This window comes from Chiloscyllium punctatum, chromosome 25 (assembly GCF_047496795.1).
Source record: "Chiloscyllium punctatum isolate Juve2018m chromosome 25, sChiPun1.3, whole genome shotgun sequence".
NCBI classification, from domain to species: Eukaryota; Metazoa; Chordata; class Chondrichthyes; order Orectolobiformes; family Hemiscylliidae; genus Chiloscyllium; species Chiloscyllium punctatum.
This window is the reverse complement of record NC_092763.1, coordinates 71723888-71741225: the sequence shown is the minus strand read 5'-3', so window position 1 is coordinate 71741225 and position 17338 is coordinate 71723888. Positions and strand designations below refer to the sequence as shown.

Below are 17338 nucleotides of genomic sequence, written 5' to 3'. Positions count from 1 at the left end.
ATGGGATACATCCTAGAGTTCTGAGAGAGGTGGCTGAGGAAATAGCGGAGGCATTGGTTGAGATCTTTCAAGAGTCACTGGAGTCACGGAAAGTCCCGGATGATTGGAAGATCGCGGTTGTACCCTATTGTTCAAGAAAGGATCAAGACAAAAGATGGAAAATTATAGGCCAATTAGCCTAACCTTGGTTGTTGGTAAAATTCTAGAATCCATCATTAAGGATGAGGTTTCTAAATTCTTAGAAGAGCAGAGTCTGATTAGAACAAGTCAACATGGATTTACTAAGGGGAGGTCATGCCTGACAAACCTGTTGGTATTCTTTGAAGAGGTGACAAGTAGGTTAGACCAGGGAAACCCAGTGGATGAGGTCTATCTAGACTTCCAAAAGGCCTTTGATAAGGTGCCACACGGGTGGCTGCTGAGCAAGGTGAGGGCCCTTGGTGTCCGAGGTGAGCTACTGGGATGGATTGAGGATTGGCTGTCTGACAGAAGGCAGAGAGTTGGGATAAAAGGTTCTTTTTCAGAATGGCAGCCGGTGACAAGCGGTGTCCCGCAGGGTTCAGTGTTGGGGCCACAGCTGTTCGCATTATATATTAATGATCTGGATGAAGGGACTGGGGGCATTCTAGCGAAGTTTGCCAATGATACGAAGATAGGTGGACAGGCAGGTAGTACTGAGGAAGTGGGGAGGCTGCAGAAGGATCTAGACAGTTTGGGAGAGTGGTCCAGGAAATGGCTGATGGAATTCAACGTGAACAAATGCGAGGTCTTGCACTTTGGCAAAAAGAATAAAAGCACAGACTACTTTCTAAATGGTGAGAAAATTCGTAAAGCCAAAGTACAAAGGGATCTGGGAGTGCTAGTCGAGGATTCTCTAAAGGTCAACATGCAGGTTGAGTCTGTGATTAAGAAAGCGAATGCGATGTTGTCACTTATCTCAAGAAGGTTGGAATATAAAAACACCATTGTGCTACTGAGACTTTATAAAGCTCTGGTTAGCCCCATTTGGAGTACTGTGTCCAGTTTTGGTCCCCACACCTCAGGAAGGACATACTGGCACTGGAATGTGTCCAGCGGAGATTCACACGGATGATCCCTGGAATGGTAGGCATAACATATGAGGAATGGCTGAGGATCTTGGGATTGTATTCATTGGAGTTTAGAAGATTAAGGGGAGACTTAATAGAGACGTACAAGATAATACATGGCTTGGAAAGGGTGGATGCTAGGAAATTGTTTCCGTTAGGCGAGGACACTCGGACCCGTGGACACAGCCTTAGAATTAGAGGGGATAAATTCAGAACAGAAATGCAGAGACATTTCTTCAGCCAGAGAGTGGTGGGCCTGTGGAATTCATTGCCGCAGAGTGCAGTGGAGGCCGGGACGCTAAATGTCTTCAAGGCAGAGATTGATAGATTCTTGTTGTCTCGGGGAATTAAGGGCTACGGGGAGAATGCGGGTAAGTGGAGTTGAAGTGCCCAGCAGCCATGATCGAATGGCGGAGTGGACTCGATGGGCCGAATGGCCTTACTTCCACTCCTATGTCTTATAGTCTTATCATATTGCAATTTATTTGTCTCCAACTACTCTGAAAAATACTGTTACATGTACATTTAATTTTTTTTGTGAGGTGGGGGAGTGTGGAATTTAGATTATGAATTTACATTTGTTTCAATTGGAGTTTTAACACTCTAGCTGGAGGAAGGCCGCAGAAAGAGGTCTGTTCCCACAGCCTGAAAACCCACCAAAGCTGAGGGACTCCGAAAATTCTGCCCCAAGAACTGATTTCAGCAAATAGCTAAATATGTCATTAGTCAAGTCCTCAAAAATTGCTCCTCTTGCCCAGTTATGTTGTCTGTTCCTGATTTGGGATATCAAAGATAATAATGGCAACTACAAACGCTCGAAGTAGATGATGTGCTTATTGCATGAGAAAGGGCAAGTGGCAGCCGTGATGTTTGCTGCTCTTACAGGGTTTAAATTCTATTTTGGATTTATCGTCTGTGTAGGACTTACGAGCTAAAACTTCAAATACTCATGTGCATGAATGTTTTTCCCCGGTGTCCTGGTCAACACTTATCACTCAATGTACACCAAATAATAAGAAGAGTTGATCTGGTCATCAGCAGATTATTATTCGAGAGAGTTTGTTGTGTAGAATTTGGCCACATTTCCTATATTACAATAGTGGCCATCCAGGTCCATCGAGACTTTATTGCCTATAAAGAGCTGGGCACTTCCTGAAGTGCACTTTCTACAAAAACAAATTGCTGGAAAAACACAGCAGATCTGAGAGCATTTGTGGAAAGAAAGCAAAGATAACGTTTCAGGTCCAGTCACCCTACTTCAGAACTGTATTTTTCCAGTATTTTCTGTTTCTTTGCATCCCCAGTGCTTTGGGAATTTTTTGCATTACATGTAATGCAGGTCTTTGTCTTTACAGACATACTGGGATTTTAAATTTGAGCAGTTTCATAACCTAGTGAAAGCATTAAATATTCCCCAAACAGGCAAAGCTCCTTTGGCTTGATCCAACAAAATCAAAACTTCAGAAAAGCACCTGTCACACCGACAGCATTTCCACAAGGTCTCAGGGTCTCTGAGCCTATCTTTCAAATCAATACCAGGTAATGCCCAATATATGGCAGTGTGTGCACTTTGGATTTGTGGTTCCCCCTGAACATCTTTGGGGCAAACCAGAATGATTACAGTTTAATTTCAATGGGACAATGAGTTTGTTTGGCATCAGGAGTTTACATGACCATGATCATGAATTTTACCCCCACCTTTCTAACCTATGTCTTCGCCACCAGCTACTTGCTGTGGCTGGGTGTTGATATGAAACTTTTCAGAGTGTAGACTTTCTAGAACCTGGACAGGAAAACCACAAGTGGCATTGCTGGGTGCTGTATGAAGGGAGGGGCATACACTGCAAGAAATTAAAAAGGAATGTCAGGGAAATGGGGGATTTTTCTGGTCAGGTGGGGAGGGGTGTATGTCACTTTAAATCTTGACTGTACCATCAGGCAGACTAGTCCAGTTTAAAGAGCTCTGTTTCCCTCTGAATGAACCAGCATACCAGGGATGAATGTGAATAAAGTTCTCACTGATATCCTCATTTTTAAAAAAAAACTGTGCAGCTCAATACTGATCTTACCTTGGAACTGATTTAATTGCTGAACTCCAAATGCACTTCTCTGCTCTTTATATTCAGGGGACACTCTGATCATGTGGCCATTTATTTGATCGTGTTGTCTTTGCTTCTCCTGGAAAAAACAAATAGAAGGTGTAATGTCCCTTCAAGTACATCCTAAAACTGCAGACAAATGAAACAGAAGGCAAAGCTTCAGTTAAATAAGAACTAACCTTGCCACCTTAACCTGGATATTTCAGCCCCTCACAAGTTAGGCATTTAAATTTTCACATACTGGCCCTTTCCTGAGTATTTCATTCCGAGCATGTAATATGTATGCGCACAGAAGACAAAGACAGTAAAAGCATAAAAACAACAACACTCAGTACAAATGTCTCTGCTGCTAAATACTGTAATGTAATATTGCACACAATCGCTTCCCTTGTAACTCAGTCACAAAAAAAACGTCACCAAAAATAATCCATGTAATGTCAGTTTAGCTCAATTGCAGCAATTTCCCCCTCGAGCCAGAAATCTGCCTCCAACTCCAGGAATTGAGTACGTAATATCGAGGGCAACAAGGCAATGTAGGGTGACTGGTTAACTCAGTTGGCTAGCTGACTAGTGTATGGTCCCAAATAATGTCATCATTATGGGTTCAATTCTGCCTCTGACTGTGGTTAACTTGGGATTTGTCTCTTTGCCCCTGTTACTGTGAAAGCAAGACAATGGCATGACTGACTTAAAGAAACAGTTAAATGAAAAAGCTCAGTCAGCAAGGGACCTGATTTCAGTCACAGCACTGAACTTCTATGGAAAAATGGAGCTTCAATACAGTACTGAGCAAGTCCTGATTGATTGAGTCATGTTCTACATGTAACATGTGTTAAACCAATTTAGAGTCTTGGGAAGGCAGCGGTGGGTTCCCAATAGACAAAACTTCAGTAACAGCAGAAAGGGCCAGAAGTTTTTTTTTGTTTATTTAAATAGTTTAGAAAAGCAGAGGGGGAATAATTCTGGAACTATACTTGGAACTATTAGAACTTTCATCCTTCTCTGCCACCGCCTTCTAGGAGTCATAGAGATGTACAGCATGGAAACAGACCCTTCAGTCCAACGCGTCCATGCCAACCAGATATCCCAACCCAATCTAGTCCCACCTGCCAGCACCCGGCCCATATCCCACCAAACCCTTCCTATTCATATACCCATCCAAATGCCTCTTAAGTATTGCAATTGTACCAGCCTCCACCACTTCCTCTGGAAGCTCATTCCATACATGCACCACCCTCAGCGTGAAAAAGTTGCCCCTTAGGTCTCTTTTGTATCTTTCACCTCTCACCCTAAACCTATGCCCTCAAGTTCTGGACTCCCTGATCCCAGGGAAAAGACTTTATCTATTTACCCTATCCATGCCCCTCATAACTTTATAAACTTCTATAAGGTCACCCCTCAGCCTCTGAGGCTCCAGGGAAAACAGCCCCAGCCTGTTCAGCCTCTCCCTGTAGCTCAGATCCTCCAACCCTAGTAACATCCTTGTAAATCTTTTCTAAACCCTTTCGAGTTTCACAACATCTTTCCGTTAGGAAGGAGACCAGAATTGCACGCAATATTCTAACAGTGGCCTAATCAATGTCCTGTACAGCCGCAACATGACCTCCCAACTCCTATACTCAATGCTCTGTCCAATAAAGGAAAGCATACCAAACGCCTTCTTCACTATCCTATCTACCTGCCACTCCACTTTCAGGGAGCTATGAATCTGCACTCCAAGGTCTCTTTGTTCAGTAACATTCCCTAGGACCTTACCATTAAGTGTATAAATCCTGCTAAGATTTGCTTTCCCAAAATGCAGCACCTCGCATTTATCGGAATTAAACTCCAACTGCCAGTTCTCAGCCCATTGGCCCATCTGGTCCAGATCCTGTTGTAATCTGAGGTAACCTTCTTCGCTGTCCACTACACCTGCAATTTTGGTGTCATCTGCAAAGTTACTAACTGTCCCTCTTATGCTTGCATCCAAATCATTTAGGCAAATGACAAAAAGTAGAGGACCCAGCACCGATCCTTGTGGCACTCCACTGGTCATAGGCCTCCAGTCTGAAAAACAACCCTCCACCACCACCCTCTATTTTCTACCTTTGAGCCAGTTCTGTATCCAAATGGCTAGTTCTCCCTGTATTCCATGAGCTCTAACCTTGCTAACCAGTCTCTCATGGGGAACCTTGTCGAATGCCTTACTGAAGTCCATATAGATCACATCTACTGCTCTGCCTTCATCAATCTTCTTTGTTACTTCTTCAAAAAACTCAATCAAGTTTGTGAGACACGATTTCCCACGCATGAAGCCATGTTGACTATCCCTAATCAGTCCTTGCCTTTCCAAATACATGTACATCCTGTCCCTCAGGATTCCCTCCAACAACTTGCCCACCACCGAGGTCAGGCTCTCCGGTCTATAGTTCCCTGGCTTGTCTTTACCGTCTTCTTAAACAGTGGCACCACGTTTGCCAACCTCCAGTCTTCCGGCACCTCACTTGTGACCATCGATGATACAAATATCTCAGCAAGAGGCCCAGCAATCACTTCTCTAGCTTCCCTCAGAGTTCTCGGGTACACCTGATCAGATCCTGGGGATTTACCTACCTTTACCCGTTTCAAGACATCCAGCACTTCCTCCTCTGTAATCTGGACATTTTACAAGATGTCACCATCTACTTCCCTACAGCCTATACCTTCCATATCCTTTTCCACAGTAAATACTGATGCAAAATATTCATTTAGTATCTCCCCCATTTTCTGTGGCTCCACACAAAGGCTGCCTTGCTGATCTTTGAGGGGCCCTATTCTCTCCCTAGTTACCCTTTTGTCCTTAATTTTTTTTTGTAAAAACCCTTTGGATTCTCCTTAATTCTATTTGCCAAAGCTATCTCGTCCCCGTTTTGCCCTCCTGATTTCCCTCTTAAGTTTACTCCTACTTTCTTTATACTCTTCTAAGGATTCACTTGATCTATCCTGTCTATACCTGACACTTCTCACTCGTGGCATGTACCTTGTGCTGGGGAACATACCCCTTACCCTCTGGCAGCATCTTATGGACACCTGGTTTCAAGAGCCAGGCAGTTGCTTTCCACTGACCTGTTATGTCAGAAAGTCAACAAACGATACCCTAGCAAGAAATAACAACGGAAAGTGCTGCATAAATTCAATATGTCTGGCTGCATCGGTGGAGAGAGAAACAGAGTTAATGTAAAATCCCGTATAACTCTTCATCAGGCCACTCACATTGGATTCTAAATGTTAACTCTCTCTCTGCAGATGCTGCTAGACCTGTTCAGTTTCTCCTGTACTTTGTTTTTCATTCAGATCTCCAGCATCTGCAGTATTTTGCTTTAGGTACCCAAACAAAGCTGGAATCTAATGCTCACAATAGTACATTTTGCAAGTGTTTAGGCAGATTAAATAAAAAGCTAACTGTCTGAAGGTTTCCAAGGATTGTGAAAGTCCGGATTGATGGCAGGGCAGAATTTTTAAATTCCAGTCCCAGAAACGACTCGAAGTTATTTATTGCTGCTTCAACGGATCCCATTAGTAAAACCTTAGAGTTTGTGCTTCTCAAAAACATGAGCTGACCAAACAATGTGAAGGACGAGTGTCTCAAATCTGTCAGTTTGTAGCTGCTGAAAGGCTGTGAACCATGTCAAGAACACAGTATGATTTGCAACTTGTAGCAGCATTGTCCTCAGAATCCATCCATTCCCTTACACAGCAGAAATCAATGCTCTAAAGTGCAAACTTTCAGATAGTGGGAGACTTTCCAGTTCATTGTTTTGCTCAGGAAATTGTGAAAGATCCTATTTTACTGATCGAGCAACTAATTTGGCAAACTATACATTCAAAATCGACATTTTGGAAGTCCTGAAGAAGGGCTTATGCCCGAAACGTCGATTCTCCTGCTCCTCGGATGCTGCCAGGCCTGCTGTATTTTTCCAGCAGCACATTTTTCAACTCTGGTACTCTAGCATCTGCAGTTCTCACTTTCGCCAAACTATACATTCAGTCCTTTCATTCTATCGTTTAAGACTTTAGGATAAAGTCTAACAAGGACTTTCATGCAGAGGGTGGTGCATGTATGGATTGAACTGCCAGAGGAAGTAGATTAGATTAGATTCCCTACAGTGTGGAAACAGGCCCTTTGGCCAAACAAGTTCACACTGACCCACCGAAGAGTAGCCCATCCAGATTCATTTCCCCCTGACTAATGCATATAACATGATGGGCAATTTAGCATGGCCAATTTACCTGATCTGCACATCTTTTGGAACGTGGGAGGAAACCGGAGCAAACATGGGAAACCCACGCAGACACAGGGAGAAGGTGCAAATTTCACACAGACAGTCACCCAAGGCTGGAATTGAACTCGGGTCCCTAACGCTGTGAGGCAGCAGTGCTAACCACTGAGCCACCATGCCACTGTAGACTGGTACAATGACAATATTTAAAAGGCATCGGGATGAGTACATGAAAGGGAAGGGTTTAAGAGGGACATGTGCCCAAATGCTGGCAGATGGGACTAGATTAATTTAGGGTATCTGGTCAGCATGGATAAGTTGGACTGAAGGGTGTTTTTCCATGCTGTACATATCATTGACTCTATCAAAGATGATCTGCCGTCTTGCCATCACCATAAATAGTAACCAATCCATCCAGTCCAAATACCTAACCAAAGGGTCATGCCACCAAGAATATTTGGCAAGATTTTGCCTTGGAAGAAGTGAGGAAAGGGGACTCGGGATAGGAGTACAAATTCCTAAATGAAACAAGAGTTCATTCACCCAGTTAGAAATACAATACCTGTCTGCCTTAAACGAATAAAGTTATGAGTGATGCTTGGACTTATAGATGTTTTAAGTTTTAACTACAATAGTTCAGCAACCTGAAAGTTAACATTGATTCTCTTTCTCCTCACAATTGGTGCCTGACTTTGCTGGTCATTTTCCACTGTGTCTATTTTCATTTTACATTTCCTTTTCGGGGATGGCAGTATGTTCCTGTTGCACATAAAAGGTGCAAACTGTTTTGGTAAGGCAATGACTTTGCACTCCAGTGCAGTCAATGATGTATTGAATCTTCTCTATTGGAAAATAAAGCCCCAAGAGTACATTTCAAATGTGCTTCAAAAACAGAGGCACCTACCTGGTCTGCCATGAGCTGCTGTTGGAGGAAATTATGCTGCTGTTTTTTCAGAAGTTGCTGCTTCAGGAAGGCATGTGGTGTGGCTTTTATGTAATTGTTACCAGGATTAGGATCCTATATTGAAGGAGAAGAAGAAAGGTAATTTTCTTTAAAAAAATTACATAAGCCTTTAATTATTAGTGAGACTCTTTAACAATCCAGTCTGTTGTTAAACTGATGCTTCCCCTGATCAATAAGCTGCAGTTAATCAGGTGGTTCAGACTGAAGAATTCACAGGCAAGAGGATACAATATTCAGCCTTCCCCTGTCTAACCACCTCACCACAATGACACAGTGGGATAGACAAAACCTAGAGGTTCAAGGGCTTTTGCCCGAAACGTCGATTTCGCTGCTCGTTGGATGCTGCCTGAACTGCTGTGCTCTTCCAGCACCACTAATCCAGTATAGACAAAACCTAGAGCAGCTCACCTGCTACTGGCCCCATTGAGGCCCTTAACCAGACAATTAATGGCCTTTTCTTTAAAATTAAAAAACAATGGGAAACTTTGCTATTTGGAAGATTCTGGCCATGTTGTTACATATTGCCAAATTATTGCAGTGCAGAAGGTGGCTATTCGGCCCATCGTGCCTGCACCACACTTTAAACAAGCATCATTACCTAGTGTCAATCTACTGGCTTTTTTCATATCCCTGTACACTATTTCTATCCAATGCCCTCTTAAATGCCTCAATTGAACCTGGCCTCATCACATTTCCGGTAGGCACTCCATACTCTAACTATGTACAGAGTGAGAAAGTTTTTTCTCACATCACCCTTGTTTGGTTTGCACATAAGTTTAAGTTTATGCTTGCTCTTTCTTGTCTTTTTTATGGACAGGGAAAGATGTCAGTAGCAGTGTGGGGGTACCAACAGATCAGGTTTCCTATGATGTTACTGCTCTTCCTCCCTTGGATATGGTCAGATTCAATCCACTGGATTCTGCCAGGAACTTGTGAACTCTGCATTTTGTGCTCAGTAAGTTGGAGAACCTCTTGCAAAGTTAATCCTGTGATGGAAATCATTAGCTCCTCTCAATAAGGGGTCATGAGGTATTAACAGATTTAGATTTTATGGCCACGTGTATTCAAGTATAGAAGTACAAGAGCATAGTGAAAAGTGTACAAAGTCGCCATTCCTGATGTCATCTTAGGTACAATGTACCTAGGTACAAAATCTTAGGGTACAAGGTAGAAAAATACAGAAACAAAACTATAGAATCATGGAGTCATAGAGCATGGAAACAGACCCTTTTATCCAACTCGTCCATGCCGACCTGATATCCAAAATTAATCCTGTCTCATTTGCCAGCATTTGGCCGATATCCCTCTTAACCCTTCCTCATTGTATACCCATCCAGATGTCTTTTAATGTTGTAATTGTATCAGCTTCCAGTCCCTCTAGTATAAAGCAGAAAAAAATCAACACGGCTTTGAAAAGCACAAGAGGCTAGCAGCAAAGTAATGCAAAATATTTTTTTCAAATCAGTCTCCATGAACATTAGTTAAAATGGAGATGGGATGAACGGTTTTCATCCACTACTGAAGGAAGGTAGTCTCATTATTATCTCTCCTTAGTTCTGAAGAATCATATCAAACTTGAGATGTAACTTTGTCTCTTATTCCACAGATACTGCCTGACTTGCTGAGTTTCTCCAGCATTTTTGGTTTTTAGTTCAGATTTCACACCCCCACCCTAACCCCTCCACATCGCAAGGGAGCTGGACAGAGTGGCTAGGGAGAAAGTGTTCACATTTATAAACAGACAGAACCTGAGGGGACAACTTTAAAGTGTTTTGCAAAGGAAGCAAGTGCGAGGCAAGGGAAAAACCACTTTAACACAGTAAGTGGTTAGGATCTGAAATTGGAAGCGGAGGCAGGTCCAACCGAGGTATTCAACAGCATTACATGATTATTTAAAGATTGTGTACAGGGTTACAGGGAAAAGCTGATGTCGCACTAAGTTAAGATGAGAACCAATGCAGTGCACGATGGACCCGAACAGTTCTGAGATTCTGTCCTCAATTTACTTGAGTATGATATTTACTGGTCATGTGCAGTCACATTTTCTTTATGGAAACGAAATTTAAATCAGTACCGTTTTGGGATGAAAAGAGTTCATGTGAGTTTTGGTATCTCAAGACGAGATAAAATTGGAAAATGAAACTTACTGGGAAATGCAGCCTTTGGAAGGAATCAACAGGAAATGTTTCAAGCTCAGCACAATGTGTAAAGGAACCGCAATGATAAGATACGGGAAGATTTCAACTTTACCAGCATACTACTGAAATAAATCTGGTTCGCAGGGGGTTTTCCATTAAGGGCAGCGGGAAGAAAGGTCATAATATCATGGCCCAAATTAAAACTTTGCCACTTGCCAGTGATCCAAACTGTGTTCACTCTTCATTTCAAATTTCAAAGCACGTAATAAAAAAAATCATGCTTTCCCAAAAACAACTGATGACATTTTTACCATTGCCCACTCCCATATACAACCACTCTGAACGTCATGTCATCGCTCCTGTCTCCTACCCTGTCTCAGAACTTTCCGCCTGTTCTTCTCTGCACCTCCCCAACTTTCCTCTTTCACCTTAAAAAGAGGTGCTGTTTCTGACTTCCCCTAATTCTGATAACTCTATCCCTCTCTCCAGCTGAGCAGGCAAGTACTTTCACTTTGCCTTACAATGGCATTTGTATATTTCAGAAGCAAAAGTACTGACGGGGCATTCCTCTTCATTTACACACGGACGACAGATCTCAGTTGCGGCAATCATCACAATTTGTCAACCCACACGGGGGGAAACACTGTGACCTTACACTTAGGCAAACACCATGACGCATGAACCTACACTGGGGCAAACACCATGACGCATGAACCTACACTGGGGTAAACACCATGACCCATTAACCGACACCAGGGCAAACACTATGACCCATGAACTGACACTGGGGCAAACAGCATGACCCGTGAACTGACACTGGGGTAAACACCATGACCCATGAACCGACACCAGGGCAAACACCATGACCCGTGAACTGACACTGGGGCAAACACCATGACCCATGAACCGACACCAAGGCAAACACCATGACCTGTGAACTGACACCAAAGCAAACACCATGACCCATGGGGTAAACACCATGACTCATGAACTTACACTGGGGTAAACACCATGACTCATGAACCTACATTGGGGTAAACACCATGACTCATGAACCTACACTGGGGTATACACCATGACCCATGAACCTACACTGGGGCAAACACCATGACCCATGGGGTAAACGCCATGACCCATGAACCTACACTGGGGCAAACACCATGACCCAGGGGGTAAACACCATGACCCATGAACCTACACTGGGGTAAACGCCATGACCCATGAACCTACACTGGGGCAAACACCATGACCCATGAACCTACACTGGGGCAAACACCATGACCCAGGGGGTAAACACCATGACCCATGAACCTACACTGGGGCAAACACCATGACCCATGAACCTACACTGGGGCAAACACCATGACCCATGAACCTACACTGGGGTAAACACCATGACCCATGAACCTATACTGTGGCAAACCTGTGAATTGACACTGGGGCAAACACCATGACCCATGAACCTACACTGGGGTAAACACCATGACCCATGAACCTACACTGGGGTAAACACCACGACCCATGAACCTACACCAGGGCAGATACCATGACCCATGAACCTACACTGCGGTAAACACCATGACCCATGAACCTACACTGGGGCAAACACCATGACCCATGAACCTACACTGCGGCAAACACCATGACCCGTGAACCTACACTGCGGCAAACACCATGACCCATGAACCTACACTGGGGTAAACACCATGACCCACGGGGTAAACACCATGACCCATGAACCTACACTGGAGCAAACACCATGACCAGTGAACCTACACCGGGGCAAACCCATGAATTGACACTGCGGTAAACACCATGACCCATGAACCGACACCAGAGCAAACACCATGACCCATGAACCTACACTGGGGTAAACACCATGACCCATGAACCTACACTGGGGCAAACACCACGACCCATGAACCTACACCAGGGCAGATACCATGACCCATGAACCTACACTGCGGTAAACACCATGACCCATGAACCTACACTGGTGCAAACACCATGACCCATGAACCTACACTGCGGCAAACACCATGACCCGTGAACCTACACTGCGGTAAACACCATGACCCGTGAACCTACACTGGGGTAAACACCATGACCCATGGGGTAAACACCATGACCCATGAACCTACACTGGAGCAAACACCATGACCAGTGAACCTACACCGGGGCAAACCCATGAATTGACACTGCGGTAAACATCATGACCCATGAACCGACACCAGAGCAAACACCATGACCCATGAACCTACACTGGGGTAAACACCATGACCCATGAACCTGCAATGGGGCAAACACCATGACCCATGAACCTACACTGGGGTAAACACCATGACCCATGAACCTACACTGCGGTAAACACCATGACCCGTGAACCTGCACTGGGGCAAACACCACGACCCATGAACCTACACCAGGGCAGATACCATGACCCATGAACCTACACTGCGGTAAACACCATGACCCATGAACCTACACTGCGGCAAACACCATGACCCGTGAACCTACACTGCGGTAAACACCATGACCCGTGAACCTACACTGGGGTAAACACCATGACCCATGAACCGACACCAGAGCAAACACCATGACCCGTGAACCTACACCGGGGCAAACACGATGACCCATGAACCTACACTGGGGCATACACCATGACCCATGAACCTACACTGGGGCATACACCATGACCCATGAACCTACACTGGGGCAAACACCATGACCCATGAACCTACACTGGGGTAAACACCATGACCCGTGAACCTACACTGCGGTAAACACCATGACCCGTGAATCGACACTGGGGCAAACACCATGACCCATGAACTGACACTGGGGTATACACCATGACCAGTGAATCGACACTGGGGCAAACACCTTGACCCATGAACCGACACTGGGGCAAACACCATGACCCATGAACCGACACTGGGGCAAACACCATGACCCATGAACCGACACTGGGGCAAACACCATGACCCATGAACCTACACTGGGGTAAACACCATGACCCATGAACCGACACTGGGGAATTCACACTTCTATTTGAAACTGTTCAGATTTAAATCAGATCTGTACTGTTGTATATTTGGGAACCAATTCTTTGTAACTTTTGCACAGGTTTACTTTGTGAATTGCTCTCCACATTTTCTGGAAATTGAGAAAAAAAACTATCCTCAAAGATCTTCACAACACTTTATCTTCATAAATTAATTTCCTTAATGGTTCCAGGATGAGGATAATTTGGAGAAGTTCAGACTGCTTTCGTTGAAGAGGAGGCGGCTGAGAGGAGATTTTTAAGAAGCGTTTAAAACCATAAGGAGTCTGGACAGAGTAGTTGGGGAGGAAATATTGCCAAGCATGAAACTTTAAAAATAAGAGGGTACAGATTTAATGAAGCAAAAGGGTTATGAGGAAAAGCTGTTCCTGCAGCAGGAGGCAATGCTCTGGTGGTTACTTAGCTCCGTTAGCTAGCTGGCTGGTTTACACTGAATTTAATTTTGTTTTATTCACAAGATGAGGGTGACACTAGCTAGTCCAGCATTTATCCCCATCTGCACAGAGGCATGTAAGAGTCAAACAGCTTGCTGTGGTTCTGGAGTCACTTATCGGCCAAATCAGGTAAGGATAGCCGTTTCCTTCCTTAAAAGGTGAACCAGGTGGGTTTTTCCAAAAACCAAACAATGGGTTTGTAGTCATCATGAGATTCTTAATTCCAGATTTTTATCAAATTCAAATTCCACCACCTGCTATGGCAGGCTTTAAACACATGTCCCCCAAAATATTGCCTGAGTCTCTGGATTAATAGTCTTGCGATAATACCACTAGGCTGTTACCTCCCCATATTCCTGTCCTAGCTGAGGTTACCATGAAGGCCCTGGGTTCTCAACCTCACCTGAGACGTGGTGACCCTCACATTAAACCAGTTATCTCTTTCTGAATCTCTCTAATGAGAAAGCAGCCCTACAGTCCTGTAAGTCCATAGTGACTTTAAAATTGATCCGTTCAAATAGGATTTTGCCTGTTATTTGAAAAAGAATAATTCATAGAATTCATAGAATCCCTACAGTGTAGAAGCAGGCTATTTAGCCCAACAAGTCCACACCAACCCTCCAAAGAATATCCCCCACCCAGACTCATTTCCCTAGCTTATTAGTCTACCTTATTTTCCCTGACTAATGCACCTAGCCTACACATCCTTGAACACTATGGGAAATTTAGCATGGCCAATTCACCTAACCTGCACATCTTCGGACTGAGAGAGGAAACTGGACGAAACCCACACAGACATGGGGAGAACGTGCAAACTCCACACAGATAGTCGCCTGAAGCCAAAATCGAAACAGTGCCCCTGCCGCTGTGAGGCAGCAGTGTTAACCACTGAGTCAACATGCAGGGGTATGCTGAGAAGGCATTAGAATGACATGAAGTGAAATGTTCGAAGTCAGCAAAAGGACAATGGGCTAAATGGCCTCCTTCTGTGCTGTAATGATTTTGTGAACCAAGGAACCTTCCATTTTGACATCATCTTTCTATTCCATGATTCCAACTCCCAATCACGCTTTTAAAAAGAAGAAACATCAGCAGGGGAGGTTAGATCATCTTCCTCCCAAACCTTAAGGGAGATAGTTTCTTGATTGGGAAATGCTCAGTAAGTGGCCGTGCTGCTCTTCCAAGTCTGGCCATTGTATGGCAAAACCTCAGTTTTTGTAGCAGCATTAGGGTGGTGAGGAAAAAGCAGAGAAACAACCAATTGAGGCACATTGCTCAAGGTTCAAATCATTTCGGAACCAGTAATATAGGGTGTCATCATTTGCTTTAATGTATTGTCCTGAGCAGAGGGTAGTTGCTATCAATGATCGAAATAAAAATGAAAGAGTAAGAACAAGACCAATTTTAGACAGCTGCAGAACCAAATAACACTCAATTCTACAGTGCCTTGCATGACCATAGGACATCTATTAGCACTTGACAGCAAATGGAGTTCTTTGGCTATGTAGATTCTGCTGTAGGAAAGACAGCAGCCAATTTACACATAGCACTCTCTCACAAACAACAATGTAATAACCTGAAGATGATCTACTTTCGTGTTGTTAACTTGGTAGTACCTCCCAAATCCATGACCACTACCACACTGAAGGACAATTAAGTTTTTTTTCCATTCACTAATGGAATGTGGGCTTCAATGGCCAGGCTCATTTACTGCCGATATATCCTTAACTGCCCTTGAGAAGGTGGTAATGAGCTGTCTTCTTGAACCATTGCAACCCTTGGGATATAAGAAACAAGTTCCAGGATTTTGACCCAGCAACACTGAAGGAAAGGCAGGTTGGTGTGAGATACCAAAAGCACATGTTTGATTCCAACAGTAGCTGAGGTTACAGTGAAGGACTTTCCCTTCTCAACATCTTCCCTTACTGGATGTATAGTGGCCCACAGGTTAAACCACCACCAGTTGTCTCCATCTAACAAGAAAGCAGGATTATGGTCTAGTAAGACTTAATTTAAGCACCAAAGGATTTTCAAATAATTTATGGTTTCCCATTGTGCAAAGTTCTTAGGCTTAGAAACATGTTGAATTGTGTTTTTCTTCAACATCTATGAAGAGGATATGTTGAGCTTGGCAAATTCCACTACACTGGTGATTGATGTGAACACCAATAATGAAAGATCACAGGAGAAAATAGAGCTTGCATTATTGATCAGACAGATTCTTTTTAAACCTAGCTCTGGTTTCTGGGCCACCATCAATCAGTCTCTGACTGTTGTTGCTGTGTTGTCAAAGTGTCGTGGTCACATTTCCATCACTGAAGCAAACAGCAAATCAAAGCCTTCGGGAGACTCATTGCACTTTATAACAGAGACGGGGAAAGGAGAATAAAAATGCAAACTCCTTGCTCTGCCATTCAGGAATCTTGTGGATATTCATACTGTACAGAAGGTGGTCATCCAACTGTGCTGGCGCTTTGAAATTGTGTTCCAATTACTTACATTCACTTCTTCAACTTCTCACAGTCCTGCTGAATTTATCCAATTCCCTTTTCAAAGTTAATAATCTGTCTGTTTCTACCACCTTTACTGGCAGCAGATATGACATGTACAGGAACAACAGTATCCTGAATTCAAAGACAGCAGGCAAACAACACTGAGCTAAAAACAGTACTGTTTCCTTTTAGATCATCTTTTTACATCTAATGACTCAGACTCACAGTCATACAGCACAGAAACAGACCATTCGGTCCGACTTGTTTATGCCAACCAGATATTCTAAACTAATCTAGATCCATTTGCCAGCATTTGGCCCATTACCCTCTGAACCCTCCTATTCATGTACCCATCCAGATGCCTTTTAAACATTGTAATGTACCCACCTCCACCATTTCCTCTGGCAGCTCATTCCATTCACACAACACCCTACATGTGAAAAAGTTACCCCTAGGGTCCTTTTTAAATCTTTCCCCTCTCATCTTAAAACCTGTCTTCTAGTTTTGGACTCCCCCATCCCAGGAAGAAAGACCACGGCTACTCACCCAATCCATGCCCCTCATAATTTTATAAACTCTAGAAGGTCACTCCAAAGCTCCAGGGAAATAGTCCCAGCCTATTCAGCCTCTCCCTATAGCTCAAACCTTCAGTCCCACCAACATCCTTGTAAATCTTTTCTGTACCCTCTCAAGTTTCACAACATCCTTCCTAAGGATGGATGATCAGAATTGTGCACAGTCTTCCAAAAGTGGCTTCACCAATGCTCTGTACAGTTGCAACATAACATCCCAACTCCTATGATCAATGTCTAACCAGTTAA

At 43.8% G+C, this 17338-nt stretch overlaps 1 protein-coding gene across 3 annotated transcripts in view; it reads right to left on the bottom strand.

The window, feature by feature from the left end:
* The window catches only part of LOC140496056 (mastermind-like protein 2), a 126950-nt gene that overhangs the window by 13035 nt on the left and 96577 nt on the right, over positions 1 to 17338 (bottom strand). For all 3 annotated transcript variants that reach the window (XM_072595535.1, XM_072595537.1, XM_072595536.1), the window contains exons 3-4: positions 8330 to 8443; positions 3158 to 3266 (exon numbers count right to left, since the gene is read on the bottom strand). In XM_072595535.1, the coding sequence (XP_072451636.1) occupies positions 3158 to 3266; positions 8330 to 8443 (223 nt within the window). The remainder of the gene's footprint in view (positions 1 to 3157; positions 3267 to 8329; positions 8444 to 17338) is intronic.